General features: G+C 36.8%; 2 protein-coding genes across 3 annotated transcripts in view; both read left to right on the top strand.

Annotated features, from left to right (window-relative positions):
* Positions 1–399: 399 nt before the first annotated feature.
* hbegfb (heparin-binding EGF-like growth factor b) lies at positions 400–6,924 on the top strand. Its single transcript, XM_079394264.1, has 6 exons — positions 400–551; positions 901–1,104; positions 3,718–3,907; positions 4,272–4,427; positions 4,523–4,611; positions 4,695–6,924. Exons 1-5 carry the CDS (start codon positions 509–511, stop codon positions 4,596–4,598), a joined length of 669 nt encoding a protein of 222 aa, XP_079250390.1. The 5' UTR covers positions 400–508; the 3' UTR covers positions 4,599–4,611; positions 4,695–6,924.
* A 600-nt stretch (positions 6,925–7,524) lies between these two features.
* LOC306855780 (prefoldin subunit 1) overlaps positions 7,525–12,851 on the top strand; it is a 30,505-nt gene continuing 25,178 nt past the window's right edge. Inside the window, exons 1-3 of one of the 2 annotated variants that reach the window (XM_079394654.1) lie at positions 7,525–7,588; positions 8,169–8,335; positions 8,426–8,510. In XM_079394654.1, coding sequence (XP_079250780.1) covers positions 7,556–7,588; positions 8,169–8,335; positions 8,426–8,510 — 285 coding nt within the window. In that variant the 5' untranslated portion in view covers positions 7,525–7,555. The remainder of the gene's footprint in view (positions 7,589–8,168; positions 8,336–8,425; positions 8,511–12,851) is intronic. The other variant, XM_079394655.1, reaches the window with a different exon arrangement.

The raw sequence follows: 12,851 nt of genomic DNA, 5'->3' as shown, positions 1-12,851 counted from the left end.
TGCTATATTGGTTCACTGCATAAAAATTCAGCTTGAGCTCATAGCAGGTCCAAACTTGTAGATAACCACTACACCAGGTATGAGTTGGTCATACCAGTTTTAAGTTTAATCTGTTTTTGGAACAGTAGTTGGTCAACCAGTTTAGACATAAAAACTAGTTACTATCTTAAAATGGATTTATTATTATTAACTGGACAGTATTAAACCTGTGACTCTGCTGTCCCCTTAAATTATTGACGTGTCAAATTATCAATCAGTCTGGAACCAATGCACTATAATACAGTATATTAACTTTGTTTTACGTGTTGCTGATGATGATTGATTAGGTGTGGCCAGTGATTCATAAAAGGGAAGAATGTGTGGTGGGTCTATAAAACTGCACCGGCGTGCGCTCTCCGCACGAGACTTTTGACACAGTCCCCAGCACGCGCATTGCGTCCAGATCGCGGACGGTGCTGGAGGCATCAACTTCTCATCCTGTAATATCTCGAATTATACTACAAGGAATATGAAGACGTTACGACTTGCGATTTTTCTCGTCCGTTGTCTCGGTAAGTGTTTAAAACAATGGCTTCTTGATAAAATATGTTATAACTTGCATGGGACCTGCCCAGGCTTGTTACACGAGTTTCTTTCAAGCGACGTTTTTCATTTAAAAATATATAATTAACGTTAGTTGATATTAGTAGTTGCTCTAGCCAATTTTGACAGATAACTCATTCCCTGTTTATTCCGTGGTTTAATTTAACATTTTACACTACACGCGACGCGTATTTATAATCACCGTCTGCTTTTAGTTGTGCCATTCAATTTTGCCATGTTTTTTTCTTTTCTTTTACATATTGACTGTATGCAAGATACACAAAATATGTGTTTTATAAGTGTCTTGTTCTGTTCCAGTGTTACTCAAGGTGTGCAGTGGCGCCTCTGTGGACAGGTATGAGAGTGCCAAACCCAAAACAACAGTGGTCAACCGCTCTCACACCCAAGAGAAAACAAACACAACAGGGGACCAGGTGGGCAGAGGGACGAATGTGTATGAAGATGATGATTATGATGAAGATTATGATCTCTCTGTGGATTACGACTCAAACCAACCAAGAGGTAGACTTGCTTCATTTCTCTGAATGCAATTTGTAAAAGTGGCCAGCCAATGTTTCAGTGCCCAGTGCTGATAAAAATATCTTCTGAATAAGCATACAGGTGCATCTAAAAAAATTTGAATATCGTGAAAAAGTTCTTTTTTTTTTCTTGTAACTTATTTCAAAAAGTGAAACTTTCATATATTTTAGATTCATTACATGTAAAGTAAAACATTTCAAAAGTTTTTTTTTTTTTTTAATTTTGATGATTAGAACTTACAGCTCATGAAAGTCAAAAATCAGTATCTCAAAATATTAGAATATTTACATTTGAGTTTCAATTAATGACCATCCCTACAGTATAAATTACGGGTATCTCTTGTTCTTTGAAACCACAATAATGGAGAAGACTGCTGACTTGGCAATGATCCAGAAGACGAACATTGACGCCCTCCACAAAGAGGGTAAGTCACAGAGGGTCATTACTGAAAGGTGTGGCGGTTCACGGAGTGCTGTATCAAAGCATATTAAATGCAAAGTTGACTGGAAGGAAGAATTTGGGTAGGAAAAGGTGCACAAGCAACAGAGATGACTGCAAGCTTGAGAATACTGTCAAGCAAAGCTGATTAAAACACTTGGGAGAGCTTCACAAGGAGTGGACTGAAGCTGGAGTCAGTGCATCAAGAGTCACCACGCTCAGACGTCTTCAGGAAAAGGGCTACCAAGCCACGTCTGAACCAGAGACAATGTCAGAAGCGTCTTATCTGGGCTGTGGAGAAAAAGAACTGGACTTTTGCTCAGTGGTCCAAAGTCCTCTTTTCAGATGAAAGTCAATTTTGCATTTCATTTGGAAATCGAGGTCCCAGAGTCTGGAGGAAGAGTGGAGAGGCACAGAATCCATGTTGCTTGAAGTCCAGTGTGAAGTTTCCACAGTCAGTGATGATTTGGGCTGCCATGTCATCTGCTGGTGTTGGTCCACTGTGTTTTCTGAAGTCAACAGTCAATGCAGCCATCTACCAAGCACTTCATGCTTCCTTCTTCTGACAAGCTTTATGGAGATGCTGATTTCATTTTCCAGCAGGACTTGGCACCTGCCCACACTGCCAAAGGTACCAAAAGCTGGTTCAATGACCATGGTGTTACTGTGCTTGATTGGCCAGCAAACTCTCCTGGCCTGAACGTCAAGAGGAAGATGAGAGACACCAGACCCAACAATGCACAGTGTTGGGGAGTAGTTAACTACAAGTAGCGACGCTACTAACTTAACTACATTTTTCAGTAGCTTGGCAGTAGCTCAGTTGCTTTTTAAACAGTGTAACGTTTCCAGTAGCTAACTACTTTTTGCAGCAAGTAGCGGTGTAGCGCGAGCAAAAGCTACATTGCGTTTTGTCGAGCCTGCGCGAATCAGCGCGATGCAAGCATATTCTTCTTGTTAGATTACAAACTCATTTTTTGCCATTACCGCCACCTGTTGTTTAATCACGCATCTTGCGGCTAACAGTTCACTGACATACAGAAGTGGGTTGACACACCCATATTATCCATGATGGAGCAAGACGTGGCGGCAGATTTGGAGGATGGAGAAACAACTAACGTTAATTACCCATGGCCTTATTTGTCCAAGTTCATGTCTCTCAAAGAAACGACAAGTAAAGATTACACTTTTTGTAACAGTCTGAGATATTTGAGTGTTGTGTGTAATAAAACAATACTCTTTGAAATCATAATTGTATTGCATTGTTTTAAACACTAAATATTTTACTTAAAACATTCCTCAGACACTTATTCAGTTATTTATAATATACGTTGTTCAAAAAAATCAAAAGTAGTTTCAATGTAGCTAGCTACTTTTTGATAGTAACTTGTAGTGTAGCTAACTACTTTTCCAAAAGGGTAGCTTGACTGTAGTTTAACTACTTTAACTTACGAGTAGCTTGTAGCTTGTCAAACTACAGTTTCAGAGTAGCTTCCCCAACACTGACAATGCAGATGACCTGAAGGCCGCTATCAAAGCAACCTGGGCTTCCATTACACCTGAGCAGTGCCACAGGCTGATTGCCTCCATGCCACGATGCATTGATGCAGTAATTCATGCAAAAGGAGGCCCAACCAAGTATTGAGTGCATAGAAATTAACATACTTTTCAGAAGCCTGACATTTCTGTTTAAAATATCCTTTTTTACTGATCTTATGTAATATTCTAATTTTCTGAGACACTGAATTTTGGGTTTTCATTATTTGTAGGCCATAATCATCAAACTTTCAAGAAATAAAGGCTTGAAATATTTCACTCTGTTTAATGAGTGACAAAAAATATTGACCTTTTTCATGATATTCTAATTTTGAGATGTACCTGTACATTTTACACAAGTACTCCAAAAATATAATATTGTGTAATAAATATACTTTTTTATGAAAATTGTAATGATAAAAAAATGCACATTTTGAAATCACACTAGGTGGAATGACTACTTGTGTTAAACCAATTTATTATCATTATATTATAAAAAAATAATAAAATTCATTGTTGTAGGAAATGCTAGCGAACATGTGACTATATGAACCGAGTGTGTTAGACTATTGTATGATATTAGATCATCATGGACTGACATCACCGCTCTTTCTTGCTCAACAGTGGCATTTTCCACCAAACCCAAACATCCGTCAGCGTTTCCCATTACTGAGAAGAAGACAAAAAAGGGAAAAAGGAAGGGCAAAGGAAAAGGCAAGGGAAGAAAGAAGAACCCCTGCCTGGAGGAATACAAAGATTTCTGCATTCACGGAGTGTGTCAGCATCTGAAGGAGTTGAACACTCACTCTTGTGTGTGAGTTTCATGCAGTTCCTTAGCATTTTCCAGTTTCTGTTCAACAAATTAAGGACATTCTTTTGTTTTAGGCTTAACCTTTACTTCCAAAACTAATCCAAAAGTGGCTTACAAGTTAGGGGAAAAAAACAAGCAGTTAATCATAAAAAGACCCCCAATATCAGGAATATAACAATATACAGTTTGAATAGTAGACCAGAATAGCATAAAATTAGAGCGGAAAAAGTAAAACGATTAGAGATAACAGAATTATGTATTTTAAAGAATAGGAGTTTGATCTAAATGAGTTTATTTTGTCTCTTGATATGACTCTCCTGTTGTGCATTTGAACTAATTTTGGTCTTTTGGATGGTGTTTCTTACAGATGTACAACAGGATACTCAGGAGAGAGATGCCATATATTCACCCTACCGGTTAGTAAGGAGGAACAGCGTTACAGCCGGACCACAGCTCTAGCGGTCATAGCGGTGGTCCTGTCCCTCATGTGTCTCGCAATCATCGCTATTCTGCTGGCACTAAGGTAGGTTACCATGAATCAGCAATATATTATTTGTAATCATTAAACCATTGTTGTTTTACAAAATTCCTTAGATATTCAGCATGTTTTTCTTACAGGTACCACAAAAAAGATGATGCTGATGGAGAAAGTGAAGAAAAGGTCAAACTTGAGGCAACGTCAGTGCAGAAGTGATAAGGGAAGAAAGGTAAATAGTTCACAATGAATGGCCAGGTTTTATTTGTTAAATATTAAAATTAATATAAAATTATATTTATAACTGTTTTACAGGACAGAGAACCCCAAAAGAACATGTGACCCATGGACCGAAAGCATTGAGGACTGAGGAGCAAGCAGGGGCACAATTTCTAGAATTCTAGATCATTACTTTTCAAAAATCCTTGCCCCTGTTCAAATTGATCCTATGTCCCTGATGTCCTGCAGTTATGGCGGCTGTCTACACTGGCATGAAGGATGTTTTGAATGCTGCTTTCATGTGCAGTACAATGTCCTTTTCAACCTATTCTCCTTGTGGAGAACATACATACCCCTTTTCCACAAAGGCAGTTTGAGTGCTAGTTTGGAGCCAGAGCCTAGTTTCAAACCGGTTCTTTGTCTTTCGACACCAAAAGCACCAGTCCGAACCAGGAAATGCGGTTCGTAAGTAGCACCAAAACATTGCCAGGCTAGAAGTAAGAACTGCTTGCGTCAGGGGCTGGGTGCAGAGTTACTGTGACCAATAAGATGAACAGAAACTTATGACCACCATATTTGAAATAGCAGCTAAACACAAACACGTTGGATTCGCATTGCTGATGTAGGTTCGCAAAGCCATGAACATCAATAGCAACGCAACGCCCGCCATTGATGATTTGTATGTTTAGGCTTGTTCGGGATGCATCGGGGTGCTGCGGGAGCGACTGGGAAGCAGACGGCTCGTTATGCTTTTGGATCGCTCTCGCAGTGTCGTGTGCCGATCGATCGGTCTGCACTGTGCCGATGGATCTCGAACACACCTGTTGTGGTTGGTGCTGCCGTGCTAGCGAAAGATGCAATGTATTCAGTGACGTAAGACCTGGCTCTGTGGTGGCTCTCTAGCCTGTGGAAAAGCAAACTGGTTCTTAAAGGGCTCGCCAGTTGAACCAACTCCAAACCGGCAATAGCACTGGCTCTGAACTAGCACCTGGTTCCTGCTGATGGAAAAGGGGTCACAGAGAGGCAGGCCCGGTTCTACGGGGGTGCTAGAGGGTTAAAATTTACACTCGCCAAGTGCGAGTAAAAATCGGCATTGCTGATTATGTGTAACACTGTCAGTCACCAGTTGGCGGGAATTTTTTTTTTAACGAAATATAACAATGCAATGTAGTGAGAGCAACAGCCAGTTTCTAAAGATATTTGCTTTTCCTGACGTAAATTAATAAAATAATCTTTTCCGAAGACAAGATCATCGTAATTAGCTGTTCTGTCATAAGCGACAAAAGCGAATCAAATAATAGAATACAAATGGGCTGATAAGCTCAGAGCAGTGTGATGGCCAGCTTGTCCCTAGACACAGTTCTAATAACTTTTACCTGAGAAGATATTGCTGCTTCATTTCGGAAGATTAATTTTTCCCTTCTTTATTCTTCATAACCTGAGAATGTGGCGACACCTAAACACCACCCAAATGTTGCAGTGAAGTATAGTTTGAAAGGTTGCTCGTTCGGCTGTACACATACGCAGAGCCGCTTCAGACAGTGCACCAGTAGCGCTTCAGTGGACGAAAGCACACACACACAATTATGTCAAAATACTCTGTTTTGGCAAGTTACCTTGTATAATCCTTAATAATTTAAGAACCCTGAGTGATTTGATTCTGGAGCCGGGCCTGCAGAGAGGACTGAACCGGATGAATGTATGGCAACGTTAATCAAGTTGCTTTTTTGTTTGTTGCTTATTTATTTATTCAAAAAAGGGTGTTTCTGGTTTTTCCCATCAGTCTAAATCTATAGTACTGTCGGAAACACCACAAAGAACTTGTAATTATTTATTTATAATGTATTGGTTATTTATTTTGATATGTAACAATTTTGTGTACTGAATGCACTGTAAGTTTTGTAAAAGTGTTTTTATTGCATAGATATTTATTATTGATAGATACAATCAAATAATGTTCTAATAGGACCTAAGTTGCATGACAGACTTTGCAATCACATTTGGAAGACCCTTCAGTAAAGTTTTAATAAAATGATAGCTAAACTGTGAAGTAAACAGATTTGTGGAGCTCTAAAAATGCAATCAATTAAATCACGTACTGTGGAGGAATGTCAGACGCAGGGCTTTGTAGTTTTTTTTATATGTATTACTGAGAAAGTGTAGCTTAAATTAAGTGAAATAAAATGGAATAAGTTTATCAAAGTATTTTAAGTGCTATGTGTATAGTATAAAATAACATGATATCATTTACTGATTTTAAGCAATAATAACCAAACATTTTCAACCGATGATATTACTGTTGTTTCACTTTAATAAACAATTGTGTAATAAACATTGTGACTTGTGTGATCTTGTTTTCAGTGTTTATATTAGTAACTCTGGAAAGATGCAGTTCTGGCAGAATATTTTTCACTTTGTTTCTCGAATTAAGTGCAGGGATACATTGGTATGTAAAGGCATGTTGTAAGGTTTAAACTATTGAGAGGTCACTGGGGTGAATATGGATATAAAAATGCTATGTTGTGACATACATCTCATGTATATTTGTATGCATGTTGATAATTACAAATACATTCTTGAGCAATGTCTCACTAAGGTGAAACATTCCAGATATAGTGCAAAATTGGCTGTAAAAATAGAAAGGGCAGCAAAAATTATATGCTTTTGAAACTTCTGTGGCACTTCCATTGTACAGCATTACATATTTACACATACATTAACATCACATTAAATAAGCTACTAAAGTTTTACACACGTTTAATATATTGCCACTTGTGTACTGTGTGATTCCCGTGCTGCACTATTTTGAGACAGAGGCTGTGTCTATAAACATACCGTGCTGCCTATCTAGAGAGAACCATCTGTTTATTCGAAACCGAAAATGCTGTCTAGGAAGTACTCTCACTGGGGTTTGCGACCAGTTTGCGCATGCGCAGTGACTCATTCTACTCACCGTCATGGCGACTCCCGTAGACCTCGAGTTAAAGAAGGTAAAAAGGGGTTTACAGAATTATTAATTGACAATAAATGGTTCTATTGCTTCATCATTATAAATTTAGCAAGTAAAGGGGTTTTTAAATTCAGCTAGATTAGAATTGTGGTATAGAACTGTAAAAGCAATATGATATACCAACATGTAACCTCGGTGCGTTAGAAACCTGTTCATCTTATTTATGTATTTTTGGTATAAAGTCAAAATATCATAGACATTACACTTTAACTACTGTGAAGGCCTTTTACTACTGTAAAGCCTTTGTAAATTAATATGTGTACATACATGAAATGGTGTAGGAAGCTTACAAAATATATCTCATTTAGTTTAATTGTTGGTTATTTGACGTTAACTTTGTTGCTGGTTATTCGTAACTACGATATTTTGGGTGCAATCTATGATTACCATGATTAACGTTTTACATAAATAGAAAGGCTACCCTTCCTCGGGTTCCTTTATAATATATTTTCATTCTCATCCAATACAAACATGTTTTTAAAGGCATGAGAAAAGTTGATGATGTTGCATTTAAAATCTCATTTAACTCAAACTGCAATCCTCACATCTGTATCCCACAGGCCTTTGCAGAGCTGCAGGCTAAAATGATTGACACCCAGCAGAAGGTGAAGCTGGCTGACCTGCAGATCGATCAGCTGAGCCGCATGAAGAAGCACTCCAACCTCACGCACGGAGAGATCACGTCTCTCCCTAACAGCACCCGCATGTATGAGGGAGCGGGGCGCATGTATGCACATTTTTGTTGGTGTAAAATCTGCCCTGAATTAATATTTTTTACTCTGTTCATTGTTTTGACCTTCTTCTCAATTTTTTCCAGGTTCATTTTACAGTCAAAAGATGAGATCACCAATCAGCTTTTGGAAAAGCAGAAGACGGCGGATGAGAAGATCAAGGAGCTTGAGGTAAGTGAGGAGCACAAAAACATGCCAGCTACGCACTGTCATGCACTGAGTGCTGTTAATTCTCGGGAATACTGATTTACATGTTTACATCTGGTATTAACATCCATATCTTAAGATCCGATCACTAGTGTTCAGTACAGGTGTAAACAAAGTCTAAAGCATTTTGCAATCCAGTCACTAAACCCACATTTTGCATTAGTGTAAATTAGGGGTGTGCTCAAAATATCGATTCTTAGATATATACCGATATAATAAAAAAAGATACAGTATCGATATTCTAGCCCTTAGTATCGATACTCCGCCCAGCCGTTAGGGGGCGCAGCGGCACCCGCGAGTTTCAAAAAACTCATGGAAAATGTTAAAGCAAGATGTAGCATTTAAGTGATTTCATAGTGAAATATGTTATGGCAGTACATGGTGTCACAAAAAAGAATTATAAGAAGATTTAATAAGAAGTTAAGAATAATAAGAAGAAGATTTTGTACTTGTGTGAGCTCAGACTGTACCCTTGGAAAGTTAAATGTTGACTTGTGGTAATTTCCAGATTAATACAATTTGTGTACAATTAATCAGAGCACTTAAAGTTGCAAATATTTAAGCAAAATGCACTTTGTTATAATGCATTTTTGTCTTCAATAAATTGAAGAAAAATGCAGAGTTCTGTTTGTTGAGTAAATGTGTTCAGCATTAACTAATTGGCTCTGGCCCATGTATTTTTATTGAATCGTATCGAATCGTGTCACATTGTATCAAATCGTATCGAGACAGCTCTGTGTCGAGGTACGTATCGAATCGTGACCTGTGCATCGAGGTATGTATCGTATCGCCAGGTTCGCCAAGGTATACAGCCCTAGTGTAAATGCTAATATGTAATTGCCTACTCGTCTCTGTCAATCAACGACTGACAAAACAATTAGCTGTTTATGTATCATCTTGAAAAATATGAAATATGTAAAAATTAGTGCTGTCAAACGATTAATCGTGATTAATCGCATCCAAAATACATATTTGTTTACATATTATATGTGTGTATTGTGTATATTTATTATGTATATGTAAATACACAAACATACAGCATATATTTTGAAAATGTTTGTGTGTAAATTATAAATTATATCATATATAAATATATTTAATATATAAATGTAGCATATTTTTCTTAAGTTTCATAACAAAATGTCATACATTTTCTTTAAATTTCAATAAAGGCATTTATAATGTTATTAAAAATTTATATTTAAGACCAAATGAAAATATTATTATAAAAATATTAAGCAGCACAACTATTTTCAACACTGATTATAATTTTTTTTTTTTTTCTTGAGCACCAAATCAGCATATTAAAATGATTTCTGAAACATCATGTGACACTGAAAGCTGCAGTGGTTGCATAAACTTAAAAAAAAAAAAAATTGTTTAATATTTCACAATAATACTGTTTTTGCTGTATTTATGATCAGATAATTGCAGTCTTGGTCGGCAATGGCATAAGATGCTTCTTTGCTTTTGAACAGTCATGTACATGCATTGATATTGTGACAGTGATATATGCACTCCTGAAATGAAATTCAGTCACAAGTGTTCACAGGAGATTCATTTAAAGTGCATGTAGTGTAAGTGGTAATGCATTTAGGTTGACCACTTTTAATCAAATCACCGGAGACAGATGTTAATAGGTGTTATTAGAACCTATATCTTGTATTTGTAGCCAGATTATACCTATTGTTTTTCCTCTTCTTAAATGAAAAAAGTGTCAGAAAGCATTAAGATTGTTGAATTACTTTGTCATGGTTCAAATGTATTTTTATTAACAACACTGGACCACATTTATTATGCAAATTGGTGTATAAATAGTATTTTAATGCAGAGAGAATTTCTGTTTTGTGTGTGTGTGGCTTTAAGTGTTTACACAGGAGGAATGCTTAACCTCTCTTTCTTTAGAAACTCAAAAAATAACCGCACAAGCATTTGAGTTTCTAAAGAAAGAGAGGCTTCACCCACAGTTTTGCAAGTACACTCAGAATTTCACACTCGGTGTTTGTGGGCAGAAGCCCCCAGTCTTGTTTTAGCTCCATGGCGTGTTCAGGGGGAGGTATGCGTGGTTAAAATGATAGGCGTACGTCACAGCGTTCCCGTCACTATGGTAAAACCACATGAGCTACAGAGCCCTCTTGATATACTTATCTTCTCATAAACATTTGCATGCTGCATGTTATATTATTAGTGCTGTCAGTGTCATCTTTTCGCCTGAACTTTTCCTTTATTTCGCATGAAGTTCTTATTTGTGAACATTGTACAGCCAACACACCCCCCCCCCCCCCCCCATGTTTGTTTATACTGAATACTGAAATACTTAAGAGTTTGTGAGGTTATCCACTGGCAGTCTGAGAAAGCTGCCCTGGTAGTTTGTAGGTGGTCTGAAAAAAATTGTGAAAGGAGGGGCGTAGCCATCATTTCGAAAGTGGGGGGGACGGAATGTCTAGTGTTATACCTGTTTTTTTGTTGTTGTTTTTTTTATTCAGTTAACCCTTGTCTAATTGACAGGTTTTATTTTTAAATAAAAAATAAAACCTTTTTGCTTAATATGCTTTATGATTCTATTATTATATATGATTGTAAAATAGAAGGAAAGAAAGATAGAAAAAAAGAAAAAGAAAGAAAGAAATACAACAGCTTGTCACTGGGACAGTACCCTTAAAAGCACATCTTTGTACCTTATTTACCCCAAAAAGTTTCATAGTTGTACATTACGGTACATATTGGTACTCTAATGTACTAATATGCACCTTTTTGAGTATAAGTTACAAAGATGTCCTTATAAGGGTACTATTGTTTATATATTTCAGATTGTATTTTGTGTGTGTTGTATGTACAGTACATGGCACACAGTAATGGATACTTGCACATTCACATACTCCTTTATTCTGTTCTGTTCTATTATACATTAGTCTGATTAATCTATATTAAAAGAAATATCTTATCATAGACAATGCTGTAAATAACCTTTACCTCTGAAGCCTCACTGAAACTCTCTGCCTCTTTCACTCTCAGCTGTGAATTCACTTCTGCCTCTGTCTACAGCAAATAAAGCAGTGTTTGAAACGTACATACAGGGAATAGTGACATACAGAAGAAAATAACACATTAAATACACTGCTGGACAATAACCAATCATTTGTATCCTAAATAATTTTTTAACACTTTAGAATGATAAGCACATATTCACTATTAACTATGACTTTTGCCTCAATAAACTCTTCATTTACTGCTTATTAATAGCTTGTAAGGTAGTCGTTGTAGTTGTTAAGTTTAGGATTATGGGATGCAGAATATGGTCATGAAGAATACAGAATTAATATGTGCTTAAGTATAAACAACCAATATGCAAGCTAATAATTACCTACTGTAGTTAAAAATGATGCTAATGTTTTATTTTTAATAATTTAATAATTTATTAATTAATAAAAACTAATGCTATTTTTTATTTTTCTATATTTGACTAATTATGTGTTTTTTATGATTGGTCCATCCTACAAACGCTTGTGTATTATAGACGTTATACAATGTAAAAACAGCCAGGTGTTAAAAGCCACTCTTCTCACCTGTCACTGTGTGTCGTCCTAATTCTGCTCTAACAAACCAGGCTGACTGTTTCTTGTTCATTCTTGACAACACATAAAAACGTCAAATTAGTGCAATAATGACAGAGCAGCCCTAAATGAAGATCGATCCTGTATCAGATCAGTGCTACACTTGATTGAAATACATCATGTAGAATTGGCAGAGTTAAATATGTCACAATGCTGCAAACGCTGTAAAATCTCAGTTCAACATTATCTTTATTCTTATTTGAAGGGTTCTGATAACATACATACGTGTTATAATAAAAGACGTTACAAAAGAGTTACGGAAAAATACACTGAAAATAAATAAGTGCATGTTTGTCCAGGCAGCTTTTTTTTTTTCTCCATATAGTGAACAGAACTTGCTAATTATTCAACAAGAGCAATAGGCAGAGTCACTCAACATTGTGCAACACTATTCGGATACCATGCCAACTTACACTGCTTGACTTCTTCGTAAAAAAAAAAAGGAGTGAAGAGTTTCTTGCCGCTTTGAACTCATCTCGACCTCTAATGAATGATGGATACAGCGCGTGACCGCGGGCGCGAGCCTGGGCGTGTCGTGACGTCACAAACTGAGTGACTGATTGCCATGGAAACGTAAACGTCATGTATAAATTATCTTGTCTCTTTGAATTTTAAATCATTCTGCATTTATATACATTGCTCCATTAAATCCTCAACATATCGAGAACACAACTGTCCAATGAAAAAGTGC

The sequence above is a fragment of the Barbus barbus genome (genome assembly GCF_936440315.1).
Source record: "Barbus barbus genome assembly, chromosome: 36".
Taxonomy (NCBI): domain Eukaryota; kingdom Metazoa; phylum Chordata; class Actinopteri; order Cypriniformes; family Cyprinidae; genus Barbus; species Barbus barbus.
The sequence above is the reverse complement of the archived record's forward strand: the minus strand, read 5'-3'. Positions and strand labels throughout refer to the sequence as shown.

What these genes read in the sequence shown, in the direction of transcription:
- hbegfb (XM_079394264.1), top strand. Translation starts at nt 509, where the DNA reads ATGAAGACGTTACGACTTGCGATTTTTCTCGTCCGTTGTCTCG. An exon ending in TTTTCTCGTCCGTTGTCTCG is followed by an intron (nt 552 to 900) that starts GTAAGTGTTTAA and finishes GTTCTGTTCCAG; the next exon opens with TGTTACTCAAGGTGTGCAGT. An exon ending in TTGAACACTCACTCTTGTGT is followed by an intron (nt 3,908 to 4,271) that starts GTGAGTTTCATG and finishes TGTTTCTTACAG; the next exon opens with ATGTACAACAGGATACTCAG.